The 15,921-nt window shown below is 29.5% G+C and overlaps 5 protein-coding genes and 1 pseudogene across 11 annotated transcripts in view; 5 read left to right on the plus strand and 1 right to left on the minus strand.

Annotated features, from left to right (window-relative positions):
• Positions 1–738, plus strand: part of LOC113384528 (SAP30-binding protein-like) — a 3,332-nt gene extending 2,594 nt beyond the window's left edge. Inside the window, exons 4-7 of the mRNA XM_026622264.1 lie at positions 85–194; positions 334–464; positions 552–621; positions 697–738. Of these exons, the coding sequence (XP_026478049.1) occupies positions 85–194; positions 334–464; positions 552–621; positions 697–738 (353 nt within the window). The remainder of the gene's footprint in view (positions 1–84; positions 195–333; positions 465–551; positions 622–696) is intronic.
• Positions 739–4,222: 3,484 nt separating this feature from the next.
• Positions 4,223–5,488, plus strand: LOC113384539 (annotated as a pseudogene).
• A 914-nt stretch (positions 5,489–6,402) lies between these two features.
• Positions 6,403–10,084, plus strand: LOC113364266 (RNA polymerase II subunit A C-terminal domain phosphatase-like). Of its 2 annotated transcripts, none has more exons than XM_026606754.1 (11): positions 6,403–6,696; positions 6,777–7,068; positions 7,145–7,389; positions 7,463–7,650; positions 7,763–7,873; positions 7,967–8,761; positions 8,877–9,086; positions 9,202–9,308; positions 9,389–9,566; positions 9,630–9,771; positions 9,916–10,084. In XM_026606754.1, the coding sequence occupies exons 1-11, from the start codon at positions 6,479–6,481 to the stop codon at positions 10,070–10,072; spliced, it is 2,643 nt and encodes an 880-aa protein (XP_026462539.1). In that variant the 5' UTR covers positions 6,403–6,478; the 3' UTR covers positions 10,073–10,084. The 2 variants fall into 2 exon arrangements, with proteins under 2 accessions (XP_026462539.1, XP_026462538.1); XM_026606753.1 differs by having other exon boundaries at positions 6,404–6,696; positions 7,943–8,761.
• A 272-nt stretch (positions 10,085–10,356) lies between these two features.
• On the minus strand, positions 10,357–10,971 carry LOC113364268 (28S ribosomal protein S17, mitochondrial-like). The gene is made up of 2 exons (XM_026606756.1): positions 10,782–10,971; positions 10,357–10,716 (listed from the first exon to the last, which is right to left on the minus strand). Exons 1-2 carry the CDS (start codon positions 10,902–10,904, stop codon positions 10,357–10,359), a joined length of 483 nt encoding a protein of 160 aa, XP_026462541.1. The 5' UTR covers positions 10,905–10,971.
• Positions 10,972–11,562: 591 nt separating this feature from the next.
• On the plus strand, positions 11,563–13,370 carry LOC113364267 (SAP30-binding protein-like). Its single transcript, XM_026606755.1, has 3 exons — positions 11,563–11,983; positions 12,653–12,889; positions 12,965–13,370. The coding sequence occupies exons 1-3, from the start codon at positions 11,667–11,669 to the stop codon at positions 13,269–13,271; spliced, it is 861 nt and encodes a 286-aa protein (XP_026462540.1). The 5' UTR covers positions 11,563–11,666; the 3' UTR covers positions 13,272–13,370.
• Positions 13,371–13,948: 578 nt separating this feature from the next.
• The window catches only part of LOC113377202 (ran-binding protein 9), a 92,211-nt gene continuing 90,238 nt past the window's right edge, over positions 13,949–15,921 (plus strand). For all 6 annotated transcript variants that reach the window (XM_026617458.1, XM_026617474.1, XM_026617434.1 and 3 more), the window contains exon 1: positions 13,949–14,167. In XM_026617458.1, the coding sequence (XP_026473243.1) occupies positions 13,972–14,167 (196 nt within the window). In that variant the 5' untranslated portion in view covers positions 13,949–13,971. The remainder of the gene's footprint in view (positions 14,168–15,921) is intronic.

Genomic DNA, 15,921 nt, shown 5'->3' on the forward strand with positions numbered 1-15,921 from the left:
CTCTGTTAAAAAAGCTTACAGGACAATTATGGTAAAAAATAACAAATTAAGGTTCAAACATTTGTTAATTTGTAATATTTTTAGGATTCATGTCAGTTAGATGCTTGGCTTTTCATCCGACAGGTGATTATATTCTTGCAGGAACTACTCATTTTGTAGTTCGACTTTATGATATAGAGACTGCACAATGTTTTGTCAGCCACCTCAGAAATTTTCATCACACGATGCAATTAATCATGTCAAATATTCAGCTAATGGAAAAGTAATTAACATGATAATAGTTTTAAATGTTAAATAAGATAGCAGGTATTATTAATTAATATATATATATAGCTTTATGCTTCTTCTGCAAGTGCTGATGGTACTATAAAGCTTTGGATGGGTCAGCAGTCGCTGTGTAAATACATTCCCAAAGCACATGACGGTCAAGAAGTTTGCTCCCTTGCTTTTTCAAGAACTGAAAGGTTAGATTCACACATGTAAAAAAATTATTTATTAATATTGATTCATATCATTTGTTCATTCACAGTATCTATTATCATCTGGTAAAGATTCTCTAGTAAAACTATGGGAACTAAGTACAAGCAGTGTTTAATTGCTTATACAGGAGCTGGCACAACGGTAAATTAGATAAATTATACATTCCCATTCACACATAATGATGTTTTATATTGAACTTTTTATTTTATTTTTAAGGTAAGCAAGAGCACACAGCACAAGCATATTCAATCACACTGAGGATTATTACTTTTCCCTGATGAAGCTACTACATCATTATGTGCTTGGAATGCAAGAAATGCCTCTCGAGCACAATTGATGTCATTAGGACATAACGGCCCAGTTAGATTTATTGTTCATTCTCCACACATCCAGCATTTCTTACATGTTCTGATGACTTCCGTGCTAGATTTTGGTACAGAAGATCTGCACAAGCATGATTGTATTACGGTTTAAAATTTTCATAATTTTGTATAATAAAACATTCATTTATATAAATTATATATTTCATTATATATATATATGCTTACTTTTATTACATTGCACAATAATTTGCAGTCTTCCCTTATTACAAATTATCAATTTTCAATTGAAAAATTTAACAATTTATATTTTCTTAAGTAATTTCAAATATATAGTTGTTTCATAAATTCATACATTCAGCAAGATAAATAAAAAATATTAAGAAAAGTTTAATGAATATAAGGCACAATTTAAAATAATACTATTCAATAATGCCCATTTAGTAAATCCAAACCGATAAAATCACAATTCATATGAACATAATCTGTATGACTTCTAGATATTAACAAAAACTGAATTTATAAAAAGTTTTGAGCTAAAAATGTACAATAAAACTTTACAGCTCTAATAAAACAAAATAAAGTTGACACATTAAGATTTCTTAAATCAAATTTAAAAATATGAATTATGATTTTTGGAATGGGTTTAATTAAGATATTAAATTCATAACTCATACCAACATTGTATATCAAAATCAGTTTATCTGGCATAAAATTAATTAGTCTTCACAGTTTTATCTGCAGCATTCTTAAAGGAGAAGTTGTTGTAGTTGTATCAGAGACACAGCTCGCTATCATCACTGCTAACAGTCTTATTTAATTTCCTATTTTAGGTTTTTTTTGCGTTTTTGTATTTGGGAATGTGGCAGTACGTTTTGGATCAAAATGTGAGTCCAATATCTCTAATAAATCATGTTGTTGATCTTTCCTTGTAATTTGCAATTTTGGCTGTAATCAGTAAAAAAAATGTGGTTTTTGGTAGTTTTGTAATTGATAAGACAAAAAGTATAATCATTCTAAATTGCTCATGAGATACTAACCCAATTCATTTATTAGGCCTTGTTTTCCATCTGTTTCATATGTACTTTTCATGGTATTATATCAGATTTGCCTTCAGCCAATATTGATCTTAAAACATTTATGTGCTGAATATCCCGATAATTCATTTTGCTAGCTGCACTAAATATTGGCTGGAATGAACTGCTTCTTTCAGCAACTTTGCGCAGTTCTTTTAGTTCACCTAATTCTACAGAAGTAGGATGCGAATACTGGCGAACTACTTCTACCATGTTGTCTAATATTACACGATTTGATCTCCATACCAGCTGCTAAGTTCTTTTGTTCACCTGAAATAATTACTATGAATATGAATCTTTACTAAAAAAAATTAAATAGAATTTATGGCAGTCAAACCTTGGCCAAATGTTGAGCTATTTCCCAAATATTTTTGCTCTATTTGATGCATTATCGAATTGTTCTTCTCGATCTAGTAAGACTCTGGATAAAACTTTAAGGTTAAAAGACTTCATGGTATTGAACATTTCTCTTCGCTAATGCATGTCCATTTGCAAAACCCTTAACAATTTCATGAAACTTTCCAAGTAATGGTAACGTTGAAGAGCTTCTAAGAGCATGTAAGATACCATTTTCTTAGGTTCATGGAATATAAGAATTACACCTGCTCCATCTGACTTTGACTTGACTTCTTCAAGCAATTCAAAAAATCTATTAACGCAGATATTTCTGACTTTGTTCTTATAACCTATTGTAAAAAAATAAATGTAAGATTGCATATAATTTTCATATGATTCAGTTTTGTGTTTTGTTTACCTTATTGTTTATATTGCTTCTCAAAACTCTAAAACGGCCATCAGTTGTAACACGAATATTATGTCTTCGTCTAGCACTTGGGTTTAAATTTGCATAAGGCATGATATATTGGGAAAATTGGCTATTTGGAGTGTATGCTGCTATATGGCATATCTAAACAAGAAAAAGTTACTTGGTAAAATTTATAAATTAACTATGACCATCAAAAGCTGATATGATCAAATCTAAATTCATTTAATATCTGTTGAAAAATTATGATTTAAAACAAAAATGGCATCATCATTAGGGGTGTGGTATGCTTAATAATATTCATGTGGTGGATTACAAAAGGTTTCATCGGAATATTAGATCAGTATATTTATATACTTACTTCATCTATATTAACCTTCGTCCAGTTGTATCCATATCACAACTGATAAGGCAGTATTTTCCTGCTGGAAGGCATTTAGGCTTGTGCTTTTTGCCTTCAGTAGCCTTCTCACTCCTGGCTTTTTAACCATGTTGTCCTGTACAGTAATCAAAATCAGTATCAATTAATCATTTCTTGCAATATAATTAACTAATAGTGAACAGAGAAAATAAATGCATTTTATACTAGTACTCAAAAAACTATTGCATACATAATGCGAAAATCGAATTGCGTAAAAGTTGCATTAATAATAATGTTATCAATCTCATTACATACCTTACTTTGATCACCTCTAAAACGTTGATAAATATTTTATATGTAAGAGAATAGTCACACGAGGTGAGTTTAAAAGTCAATCGTATACTTGTTAAGAGCTTACCGCCTACTAAAAACGTATCCAATTCGATTTACGCCGTAAGTAGCAAAAACGAATAATGCAAATCGTGCACGTGCAAGCCTTCTTCACAGATAAATATCAGAGCACGGCGAGAACGACTTGCACTAATGGTGTTGCCAGAATGGAAATAAATTTTACTGACAAAAAGTGCATCTGAGTGAGTCATGCATTCATCGCTTGTTCATGGTTCGTTTTTTTATGAAATCATTTTATAGTAAATAGGACTTTTGACTAAATACTTTAAAAACTTTTTTTATTATGTATTTATTAAGCATATCAGTACAAGCATTTGATTATTCAAATGAAACATTTAATTTACAACATATTCAGGACGTAATTAAACACCTTTTAAATATGCAGGAGTTATATGGCACAATTTTTATGAAAAAGAGATACAATATCAAGATGTGTTATTGTTTTCAATACTAATTAGAAAGCATTAATGTCTTGCGAGTGTCGAATGCAGATGTAAAAACTAATGTTAGTGCTGTTTAGAATAAAATTTGAAAATTGATTTATATTATAATATCCTTTGATAAATTTAATTTTTCATAACGTCATATTAATTGTATTATCTGCTCATTACTAATTAGGTGTTTTAAGATTTTATGATTTTATGACTCTTCTTTATCTATGATTTTAATCATGAATTCCAAATGTTTAGAATCTCTGGATGCAGGTTAGCCAATATCAAAAATATTTATCAATGAGTCACTGCTGAAACTCATTCTTGTTTTTGACAAGTGCTTCAATTCAGTTTTGATATGACGTAATATAGCTGGTTGAAACGACATTTAAACGCAATAAATTATACAAAATCTTTTGATTCTTTTCAATTTTGCATCTTTATAATTATAATAGTTATCTAAAGTATTCTACGATGTCCTATGCTTATTTGTTTAAATACATAATAATAGGAGATACGGGTGAGTGTTCTATTGATTTTCCTTTGTGGAGTGGAATAATTATTTCTGCACATCTGTTGTCAAACATGATATCTCTCCGTTAAATGAATATTTGACGACTGCTGTTTTGAAAACTGAATATGAGCCTAAATTGACTATTAATTTTTTTTAATCTTATTACAGGTGTAGGAAAATCATGCCTCCTTCTACAGTTCACAGATAAACGTTTTCAGCCTGTTCATGATCTCACAATTGGAGTTGAATTTGGTGCACGAATGATAACTATTGATGGAAAACAAATAAAACTTCAAATTTGGGATACAGCGGGTCAGGAAGCCTTCAGGTAATATTTTCATTGATTTATATATTAACTATAGTAGATACACCACTGGGCGTATGTGCTAATTTGTAAACAACCAATTGTAAACACTTGTCAGCATTCTCTGCTAAATATAATTATTTTTATAGATTGCAGAATAAAAATGAAATAAAAAAAAAATAAAATTGGTGGAAATGTGGTAAATAATTACTATAACTAGAATAATTGTTTTTTAGATCAATTACTCGTTCCTACTATCGAGGAGCAGCTGGTGCTTTGCTGGTATATGATATAACCAGAAGAGAAACTTTTATCACTTAACAACATGGCTGGAAGATGCTAGACAACATTCAAATTCAAATATGGTGATCATGTTAATTGGAATAAGAGGTAAATATAAATTATTATAATTTATTTCTTAGATACTTATTTATATTGTTTTACAGTGATTTGGATTCACGAAGAGAAGTCAAAAAAGAAGAAGGTGAGGCCTTTGCTAGGGAGCATGGTTTAGTTTTTATGGAAACATCTGCAAAAACTGCAGCTAATGTTGAAGAAGCCTTTATAAATACTGCAAAAGAGATTTATGAAAGATTCAAGAGGGAGTCTTTGACATAATAATGAGGTATGAAAAAAATAGTTGAGTATTTTATCATCATCAAATCTGACATAATTCTATAATTCTTTTATATATCCAGGCAAATGGAATCAAAATTGGTCCACAACATTCTCCAACAAATCCAAGTCATCCTGGTTCTGGTGGGCCTGCTGGATCTCAAGCTGGTGTTGTTGCTAGGCTTCAGGGGCCCCTGTCTCTCATGCATCTAGAGTGAGGGTGTGCCCCACAAACTGACTGCATTGAACTGCGGATATATTTTACATGATATATAAAATTAATGTTTTCAAATATGTACTAATTAAGTATCTTCAGTTTTGTTTGGTTGAGTCTATTTTTATTCATTTTAATAATCAAAGTTCATATATGTCAATCAGCTTGCTAAATGAGTTGTTTATGAAAACAACTTAATTGTTTGTCAGCACAATTGAATATTGTTTTAAACTGAAAATTTGATATCACTATTTTTACAGATACAACATTATGATGTGATAAGTTATTCAAGATAAAAAACTAGTACCCATAGAATATATTTAGAAATGTATTGTTTTATCTCATTTATGTATGTGCCTGTGCTCATATGTAATCTATTTTAATCAAAATATGAATAGTTTTTTTTTATTATAGTTTATTTACTGAAATATATGTGTTTGTGTATACTCATAATTTTTTTATGGGCTGTGGTTTGTGAAAGACATTTTTGATGCATATATGATTATTAAATGCTCTTTTGGTAAATGTATTTAGTGAATGCTTATATCACATAAATATTTCTAATTGTCAAAGATACTGTAGTGTCATTTCATACTGAGCAGTTTGAACCAAATGGCGCTATGTATCTATAATGAATATAATAATTGTATCAATTAATTGTGAAATTAAAAAATATATTGAATTTAATGTCTTTTATACAAAACGTAGTCTTGAATAATAGAAAATTATTTGAATTTGGCGCAATTTCTACGTTAATAAAATTTTGACAGAAATGATTATAACTGACTCGTTAGTCATTTTTCCTATTATATACAAAATTTCATAATCAAAGGAATATCTTTTATTTTGAGCAAAATCCTAGGAATAAAGTAAAATTATCATAATATTTTGACAAGTTTAAGGATTTTGTTGATTGGTTGCGAGAAGGTCACGTGCTTTACTGTGCCCAATAGTGAACAGCCAAAGAGAAAATATGCCATTAATCCAAAATGGCGGATAATACAGTGATGGTAACGGCGGGTGTTGAAAAATCAATAAAAATACTGAAATGGAAAGTTAAGGAAGGTTTTACTATATCAATAGGTCAAATAATATTACTATACGATTTTGTGAATATTGCCAAAAGTGAACAAAAGAGATTGAAAGCGATAAAAGCTGGTAAAATTAAGCGTCTCGTTGTCAGGGAAGGGGATATTGTTGACCCTGGGTAAGTGACATATGCGCATGATTTTACGCGGTATATTTGAATTTATCAGCTGCATTGTAAATATCTTTTTCCAAATTTAGTTCGGCAATTTTAGAAATTGAAGAATGTACTCATCCAACTGTGATGAGAGATATGTGTGGAGAATGTGGAGCAGATTTACGAAAATCTGCAAACAATACTATGCAATCTACTGGAGCCTCTGTAGCTATGGTGCATTCGGTACCTGATTTGAAAGTAAGTCATGAGCTGGCCCAAAAGCTAGGTAAAGCAGACTCTGAACGATTACTTCAGGATAGAAAATTGGTTCTTCTTGTTGACTTGGATCAAACTCTGATTCATACTACAAACGATAATGTTCCTGTCAATATAAAGGTCTGTTTCTAAATTATACTTAAGATTTCATGGTATCAATTATTCTTTATTCATTTATTTCTCCTTGGGTTTCTAGGATGTGTACCATTTTCAATTATATGGACAACATTCTCCTTGGTATCACACCAGGCTAAGGCCTGGCACTCAAAAATTTTTAAAAAATATGTCAGCATTTTTTGAGCTTCACATATGCACATTTGGAGCACGTAATTATGCACACACAATTGCAATGTTCTTAGATCGAGATGGAAAGTATTTTAGTCATAGAATTTTATCACGAGATGAATGCTTTAATTCTACAACTAAAACAGCTAATTTAAAGTAAGTTTTATTTTATTATTATGTCAAAATTTTTGTGTCATTCAGTGTTAAACTATATTCAATTTGCTTTTAGAGCATTATTTCCATGTGGTGATAATATGGTATGTATTATGGATGACAGGGAGGATGTGTGGTCTTATGCTCCAAATTTGATTCATGTTAAACCATATCATTTTTTTCGTCATACGGGTGATATCAATGCGCCGCCAGGACTTGGTAAAACAGAGCAAGATGATGTATTACCGGGACCTGATCTCACAGGTAATAAAAAATACTTTGTTTAATTTGATTTATGGTTTCATATTATGTTTGTCAAAATAAACTATATATTATTCAAGCCATATTATATAATTTAATCTTTTTTTTTATAAAGGGTTATCAAAAATGGTTCGAAATCTGGAAAGGAAACTCAAAAGTACCAAGAGCAATGTTGGAGAACTTGAAGAAAGCTCTAGCTTAAATGTTAAAGACAATGAACTTCTTGGTAGTGTAATTATTTTAAAAATATTTTAGTTTGAATTTCAAAATTTAAGATTTAGTTGTATTTTTATAGATAACGATGATCATGATTTCAAAGGCAGTGTAGAAAAAAGTAATGCTTGTACAAAAAATACTGCACTTTCAGAAAATACTGAAAATTCAGAAAATTCTGAAACTACAGAAGTAAATTCAGAAAATATAAGAAATTCTGAAACGGCAGAAAATGCTGAAGTTGCTGAAAATGTTGAAACTGCAGAGAACATAAAAACTATAGAAGATGCTAAAACTGAAGAAAATGTTGAAACTGCAGAGAACATGAAAACTATAGAAGATGCTAAAACTGAAGAAAATGTTGAAATTGCAGAGAAAATTATAACTAAAGAAGATGATAAAACTGAAAGAAATGTTCAAACTGTAGAAAATGCTAAAAATGCAGAAGCATCTATGAATGATATCACAGAAATTGCTGAATTGGAAGATAATTCTAAGGCTACAAAAAGTAATAAAGAAGAAAGCTCCACAGAAAATGGTATTTCTGAGAAAAATTGTGAAAATAAATGTCTTTCAGACGATAAAGAGGAAGATGATGGCCTTATTGAATTAGAAGATGCTGATGATTATTTGCTTTATTTAGAAGTCATTTTAAAAAACATTCATCAGGAATTTTATAGATTATATGATAAAGAAAATGCAACTCTACCAGATTTGAAAGTAGTTATACCTGCAGTTAAGAAAAAAGTTTTAGATGGGTTACATTTAGTGTTTAGTGGCTTGGTTCCAACACATGTAAAATTAGAGCACAGTAAGGCGTACATGGTTGCAAAGAGCTTAGGTGCCACAGTAACACAAGATCTAACAAATACAACTTCACATTTGGTTGCTGTCAGATCAGGTAATGCATTATGCACGTTTTAATAAAAGATGTCCCAAATGATAAATGTTGACATAAGAATCATTGCAGCAAATTCTATCATATTAAATTAGTTCATCATGTTTTAATATTTTAGGAACTGCTAAAGTTAATAAAGCACGAAGGAAACATGGCATCAAAATAGTTACACCTGATTGGCTATGGTCATGTGCAGAAAGATGGGAGCATGTAGAGGAATGCCTTTTTCCTTTAACACCAAAACCATCAAGAAATCGACATCCACCGCCTCATTGCAGCAGTCCAGAACACAATTCTGAAATCATGCAAATTGAGCAAGCAAATGAAGGTAAACATATTTCTTGCAATAACTGTTTTTTGACTCACAAGCTTGATACTTGCCAATCTGAATAATTTGATTTTTCAAATGCATTATTTTGAAATTCATTACTTTGCTATCTCAGCCGGAAATACAGTGGGCCGAAAACGTACAGCTAGCGGAAGATTCATGGACACCATCAATCCACTCTTGTCATTTAGTACAGATGACATTGCCGATATGGATAGGGAGGTCAGAATTAATATTCATTGGCTAAATATTTGTTGTTTTTTATATAAAATTAAAATAATGACGTTTTTGTATGAAATCAGGTTGAAGATATATTTAATGAAAGTGACAGTGATGGCGAAGCAAATCAAGATGAGGATGATGATGAATTATATCATAAAAAAGAAGAGCAGAGGATAAAAAAGCAAATGCAGAAAATGGCAAATGAGAGCATAGAAATATCTGATAGCAGCAGTAGTGATGTGGATACTTTGTCAGGAAGTAAGTATTTACAAACATAATTTGTAATTTCTATCTTAAATCTATTTTATAATTAATTATTAGGTGAGCATCCTCATGGCTGGAATCCTGAGAACTCACTAGATTCAAATATAAAAAGTCTCAAAAGAAAGCGTTCTACAGAGGGCATTTCAGATATAATTAGTCCAATGCAGGATGAAGAAAATCAATTTTGTACTAATACCAAGTAAGTCCTTTATCATATTCTTTTTTTTGTCAGCCAAAACAAGAAATAAAAGCTTAATTTACCCTTTTTTTATAAATAAAACTTATTATTTACAATCTATTGTTAAATGGAATTTTACTATTAACTAAGAAACATTTATTGCAGAAGACGTTGGGTAGAATTGCACAATGGAGACGATAGCTCTGGAGATGAAGCTTCAGAAGGTTCAAGGGGGAGCAATGATCCTCCAGATGAAATTGATGATGGTGAGTGGAATATGATGGGAGCAGCTTTAGAAAGAGAATTTCTAGGTCTTGATTAAAACATTTTTTTTTGAGAGCAGTTGTGCAACAAGTAGATTTTAGTATAACAAATTAATTGAAATTTATTTATGAAGATAAATTTGTATATACTGTTATTGTTAATTAATGTTTAAATAAGTACAAAAGTCATGAGATTTTTATAAGATTATGAAAATAATTTATACATTCTTAAGTATAGTGTATGAGTAATTGTTTATAAATAATATTTTTGTTCATAAGTGTAAATAAAATTCCAAGTTAGGATAAATAATTTTTAATTTATACTACAAAATTATATAATAATCTATACAGCATATGGCTGATCTTCGCCAGATTCATGATATTTAATATAGGTTTCTCTGTGGGTGAAATCTTTTTTGTCTTCTTGCCAACCTCTCGGGGGTGCTTTCTTATAATCAAATGTAGATTCTAGCCTTCCATATGCATCTATTTCTTTGTCTATATCATCTCTATACTGAGATACTACAACCTTTTTACCTGTAACTGGATCAGTTATGTCACCGAATGGATAAACTACTTCTTTAACTTTGTGAGTGATAAGTTTGGTTAATTTGTTTGGTAGCTCTTCAATTAGCACAATATCCCCTACTTTGCATTTCTTTTCAGGATCATGAGCATAAAAGATTTCATCCTTCCGAAAATACTAAAAACAGAAACTATTAAAACAAGAATAAATATAATTTGTATATGAAAATTGTATAGAAATACCATCAGTAGATTCTCATCCAAATCCATTCTTTTTACACGAATTTTTGAAGCCTTTTCTTTAACACAAGGAAGACATTGTCCTAAAAGCATATAAGCTTTGCTAGCTGCTTTTCTGGTTGCCATTTATATAATACTGAATTTCTAGTTTCCACTTAATTTAATGTGCACTTTTTTCTGATAGTATTAACCTTAAGTGTTTTAGGTTATGTATGTTCTTTTAAGCAGAGTACTTTTTTATAACTGTCTAAATACAACAAATTGGATTTTATTTAATTTCTTAATGAATTGTTAAAAATTATTAATCAGAATTAAAACAAGGCTTTTCAAACAGTTTATTCAAGTTAAATGACAACCATTGTATATGTAATACCGATAACAACTGAAAAATTAAATTTACAGTGAACACAGATTTTTATTCAAATATTTAATAAATAAATAACATTTTTGTAATATTGACATTTGAAATGATCTATTTTTAATAGTTGTATTTGTATATAATGCTTATATATAAATTTGATTTATAATCATATATAACTAATTATCGATATTCTATACGATTATTATCGAAATTTTCGATTCATACTATCGATTGTCAAATCCTCCAAATTTGACGTAAAAGCGTACAATCGTACAATGAAGAATTGTGTTAAAATTAATAAAATCGTGTTGAATGATTACAATTAATGATCAAAGTTGTCTGAACTATGTTTTCTTACGGCATTTTATTGAGTTTACAAAATTAGATACTCATTACTTTATTTATACCTGTGGTTTCCTAAAAATAGTTGAAAGTACATTCTAACCTTATTTACATGTGAAGTTAAATAAATATATAGATACCCAGTATTAATATATACTACCTGCAAACAATAAAAAATTAATGCAATGGCATCTCAAGCACTAGCTTCCTTAACAGCTACATATACAGACTCCGAAGGAGAAGAAAATGTTGAGGAAGAAGAGCAAAGTGAATTAATTGCAGAAACTCAGAGCGGAAGCAGTTCTGCACCTTCAACTCCTCCAAAAAATCTTAAACCTAATACAAAACCCAGAACAAAAACTAGATTAGTAAGTTATCATGATGATACGATAGCATCTGATGATGATGATGAAGAAAATGAAAGTGAAGAAGAACCAGAAGAGCCCTCTGAAGAAGCTGCAAATGTAGAAGATGTTCCAGATGATAGCGTCATCGATAAAAAGTTAGTATAATTTTGTGTTGTAAGCTTCTAAGCTTTAAAGTTAAACTCCAACTCAATTCAGGGTATTCCAGAGTTGGTAAGAAACAGTTTTTTGTAGGTATATATATATATATATATATATATATATATATATATATGTTTGTATATATGTATGTATATATGATTCTGGGTTACATTCATCCACATATTCATTTACACTCTGGTTGCAGATGGTAAAAGCCCTAGTTTGAAAACTTAAATACATAATGAAATGCATTTTGCTGAAACACTTCTTATTCACTTGAGTATTTAAATATGATCATTTTAACTTCCGCATTTCTGTTACCCATTTCATTTAAGTTCTTGTATCTCATTGAAAATAATGGCATTTAAAACAAAGTTTTCATGGTTATATAAATGCAATTAGAAAAAAATAATTATATCTTATCGAAATGAACAATGTAATTTTAAATTGAATGCTGAAATTATACATAAGATTTTTATTTGGACTTCAATTTGATAATTAGCAGCTATATGTTATGCTCATATAATAAAATTGTATCATATCTATAACATTGCTCTTTTACTAAACTTATGCTAGTTTTATTTCTTGCAAGTGAACAACTTCATTTATCGAATCATTTCATGTGATTTATTATAATTATTAATAAGTAATTCTTATTTACATAGGTATGAACATCTAGGCGTAAAATTACCTCCAGAACCTGCTGGAAAGTGTCCTCAGGATCTACAAAACAAAATTAATAAACTTTATGATAAAATGATTCAAGAGAAGCTGGATATGAATAAAGTCATTCAAGAGAGAAAGGATTTTCGAAATCCTAGTATATATGAAAAATTAATTCAGTATTGTGGTATTAATGAATTTGGAACTAATTACCCACCTGAAAAATATGATCCATTCAGGTAAATTACAAAATTTAAATGAGTAGATTTTAAAAATTAAGTATAAAAAAATAATAATGATGATTTATCTTACAGGTTTGGTAAAGAAAGTTATTATGAAGAGCTATCGAAAGTGCAGAAAGTAGAAATGGACAAACGGGAAAAAGAACGCAGGGAGCGAAATAAAATAGATTTTGCTGCTGCACAGGCAAAGCGTCAAGAAGAGAAAGAAGCTAAAAAAAGAAATTCAAAGTGGGATCAGCAAGGTCCGAACGGAACTGTTATACCCACTATTAAGCCTGCTGGTTTAGTGCAACCTACTTTAACTAAAAATGTTACTGGTAGCAAAAGTACAGTAATATCTGCATTTGGAATACTGCCAAGCAAGAAACCAAGAATTTGAATTGTGGTTTTAATGTTTTCTTCGAATGACAATTGTGTATATACCAATTAATATAATATTTAGCTTTAATAAATATAATTTTTATAAAGCCATTTGTTTTCACTGAAGATGAGAATGGTGTTGAAGGTATCATTCACCTATATTCAGAATGTATATTGTCATTTTCAAGGCATTGAATGATTTTCTTCAAAATGAACGAACGAAAGATAAACTTTTGATTTTCTTTAAAATTAAAAAATAATTAAGTATTAAAGAGAATTACTCAAATGTATCATAAACATTGTATATATATACAATTTGTCACACAAAAGATGTTATAAATGTTTTGTTTTTACTGTTCATACATTTTGTAGGTTATTGACAAGAATTAATTTTTGTACAAACTATTAAAGGGGTTTAACTGTTATAGTACAATAAAAATAATATATAATAAGCTCTTAAAAAGCTTATAAGCAGTTTTCAAAAATCAATATTTTTATTCATTTTTTTTTTTAAAGAGAAAGTGCATTTTGTGGCTTCTCTTCTTGAGAAATAATCATCTGTACATATTAGTACTTATCAAAATAAAATAATTAATAATAATCATTTATTAAGTGCTACTATCTGTGGACAAGTGCACCAAGTGCGCCTCGACCGAGCAAGCCAGTCGGCCATGACGTCATGTAGTATCCGGGATAAAGTGTAAAATTATAAAAGCAACATGGCTGCTGAAAGTAATGGTGAAGAAGCGATGGAATCACAAAATATATCGCCAAATATTTGTGTTGTGGATAGATTAAAACGTTTATATCCGAACGTAAATGAAAATGAAACACCTTTACCGCGTTCGTGGAGTTCGAAAGATAAATACACGTATATCGGTTTATCACAAAGTAATTTAAGAGTGCATTACAAAGGTAGGTTTTAATATCAATTTGTTTGTGTTATATGAGCATGAAGATTTTTTAATGTGTATAAAGGATATGTTACAATATGTGGTGGATTTTTGGATATAAATAGTATAAAGTGTGTTTCTTTAATTGCGATGTTCATTTTGACATGTCATCGACCGTCTGCTTTTCTACTGCATAGCAATTCTAAACAAAGAAAACAGCTGATTTCATGCGACTCCATTGGAGCTCTGCTTGTCATATAACTTGTATGAAATAGTCAAAAATACATTAAATTTTAAATTAACTTAATGAAAACGATTTCTGGAGAAAAATGAGCATGGCATTTATTTTGTAAACATCAAATACATTACGATTTGACGTTTCAGACGTCGTATTCGAATGTTTATTTTTATTTGTACAGTCGATCAATTCTGTCAATAACACATTTTTGATACATCGTGAAAAAAATTTTATATTTGACGTATATATTTTTAAGTAATATTGACAACAAAAATATCAGTGAAAAATATTTTATTTGTGTATTCGTCTAATTTATTTCGTTTATATGGCCTTGATTTGGTAAAAGAATGTTTTATAAAATAACTCCGTTATAAATATAAAGACTCGAGCTTGTGACAGTAAAACCACTAAAATTTATTTTTATAAAATATTTTTTTAAAGTTGTGCAACTTTTGTGTTATTTTATTGATTAATCGAACGTGCATGTACATATTATATACCTAAAGCAAGACCAAAAAAATTAAAAATAATAATAATTCCGTTTTGCAACAAAGAATTATAATTGTTATTTAGCATGTTGATTATCATATATATATATATATATATATATATATATATATATTGTAGAGTTTCGAACAAGAATCCAAAAGTAATAAATATATATATTAGGTTGTCAAATATCTCCCTTCCGCTTTTTTGCTCTTGGTTTATAATACAAAAAGGCGGAAGGGAGATATTTGACAACCTTATATAGATATATATATATATATATATATATATATATATAATTTTGCAATACAAAGTACTGTCATAAATAGCTAAATCGTTGAGTAAACTGTGATCTTTTCAAAATCCTTCAACTACATTTATCATTCAATGGTTTCTTGTACTTCTTTGTTCCCCGTTCTCCCCTATACGATGTTATTAAACTTTTCGAAACGTGTATTTTTGAGGGTCCTTCATCCTTTCTGTTGGCGTAGTATTGATCAAGTTTAGTGGCGATGCATAGCGCCATTCATTGGGTATGAGCTCTCCTCGCTACAGGAATTAGGCCAAGGCTGTGTCATAGGTTCGCTTAGATTCTCTGACATAGCTTTCGAAAAAGTCAGCTTTAGTTTTTCTCTATTCGGTCGGTGGAAATTCTGAAATTAATTAAAATGTTTATAGTATATAAACACTACAAAATGTATGTTACTGATACGAATTCTTAGGAGTATATGATGGAAATATGTAGATAAAATGGAAACTCTCAGTTTTATGATCACCACTAAACTTTATGTGTATAAGCTAGTTTGTTTCAGATACCAAAACGAAGAGCTTAATTAATTTTAAACTTTGGTTTTAATTAGTGTTTATATATAATTGATAGCGTAAATTTATTCAAGCTGAACAAATAACACAATTATTTTTTACAACCACTTAACGACTTTAGAATATTTTTTTTTATTATTATTTACTCTTTTATTTACAACTGTCCAGTAAAGGACATTCAGTAAATTTGATGAAGTTACAATAGTTGGGGACATTGTATACTACAT

Source organism: Ctenocephalides felis, unplaced genomic scaffold, assembly GCF_003426905.1.
Source record: "Ctenocephalides felis isolate EL2017-DRISC unplaced genomic scaffold, ASM342690v1 CF-g0.4_SCAFFOLD_00845, whole genome shotgun sequence".
NCBI lineage: Eukaryota > Metazoa > Arthropoda > Insecta > Siphonaptera > Pulicidae > Ctenocephalides > Ctenocephalides felis.

What these genes read in the sequence shown, in the direction of transcription:
- LOC113364266 (XM_026606753.1), top strand. Translation starts at nt 6,479, where the DNA reads ATGGCGGATAATACAGTGATGGTAACGGCGGGTGTTGAAAAATCAATA. An exon ending in ATGTTCCTGTCAATATAAAG is followed by an intron (nt 7,069 to 7,144) that starts GTCTGTTTCTAA and finishes TTGGGTTTCTAG; the next exon opens with GATGTGTACCATTTTCAATT. An exon ending in CAATTTTGTACTAATACCAA is followed by an intron (nt 9,772 to 9,915) that starts GTAAGTCCTTTA and finishes CATTTATTGCAG; the next exon opens with AAGACGTTGGGTAGAATTGC.
- LOC113364268 (XM_026606756.1), bottom strand. Translation starts at nt 10,904, where the DNA reads ATGGCAACCAGAAAAGCAGCTAGCAAAGCTTATATGCTTTTAGGACAA. An exon ending in TGGATGAGAATCTACTGATG is followed by an intron (nt 10,717 to 10,781) that starts GTATTTCTATAC and finishes TTCTGTTTTTAG; the next exon opens with TATTTTCGGAAGGATGAAAT.
- LOC113364267 (XM_026606755.1), top strand. Translation starts at nt 11,667, where the DNA reads ATGGCATCTCAAGCACTAGCTTCCTTAACAGCTACATATACAGACTCC. An exon ending in GATAGCGTCATCGATAAAAA is followed by an intron (nt 11,984 to 12,652) that starts GTTAGTATAATT and finishes TTATTTACATAG; the next exon opens with GTATGAACATCTAGGCGTAA. An exon ending in GAAAAATATGATCCATTCAG is followed by an intron (nt 12,890 to 12,964) that starts GTAAATTACAAA and finishes TTTATCTTACAG; the next exon opens with GTTTGGTAAAGAAAGTTATT.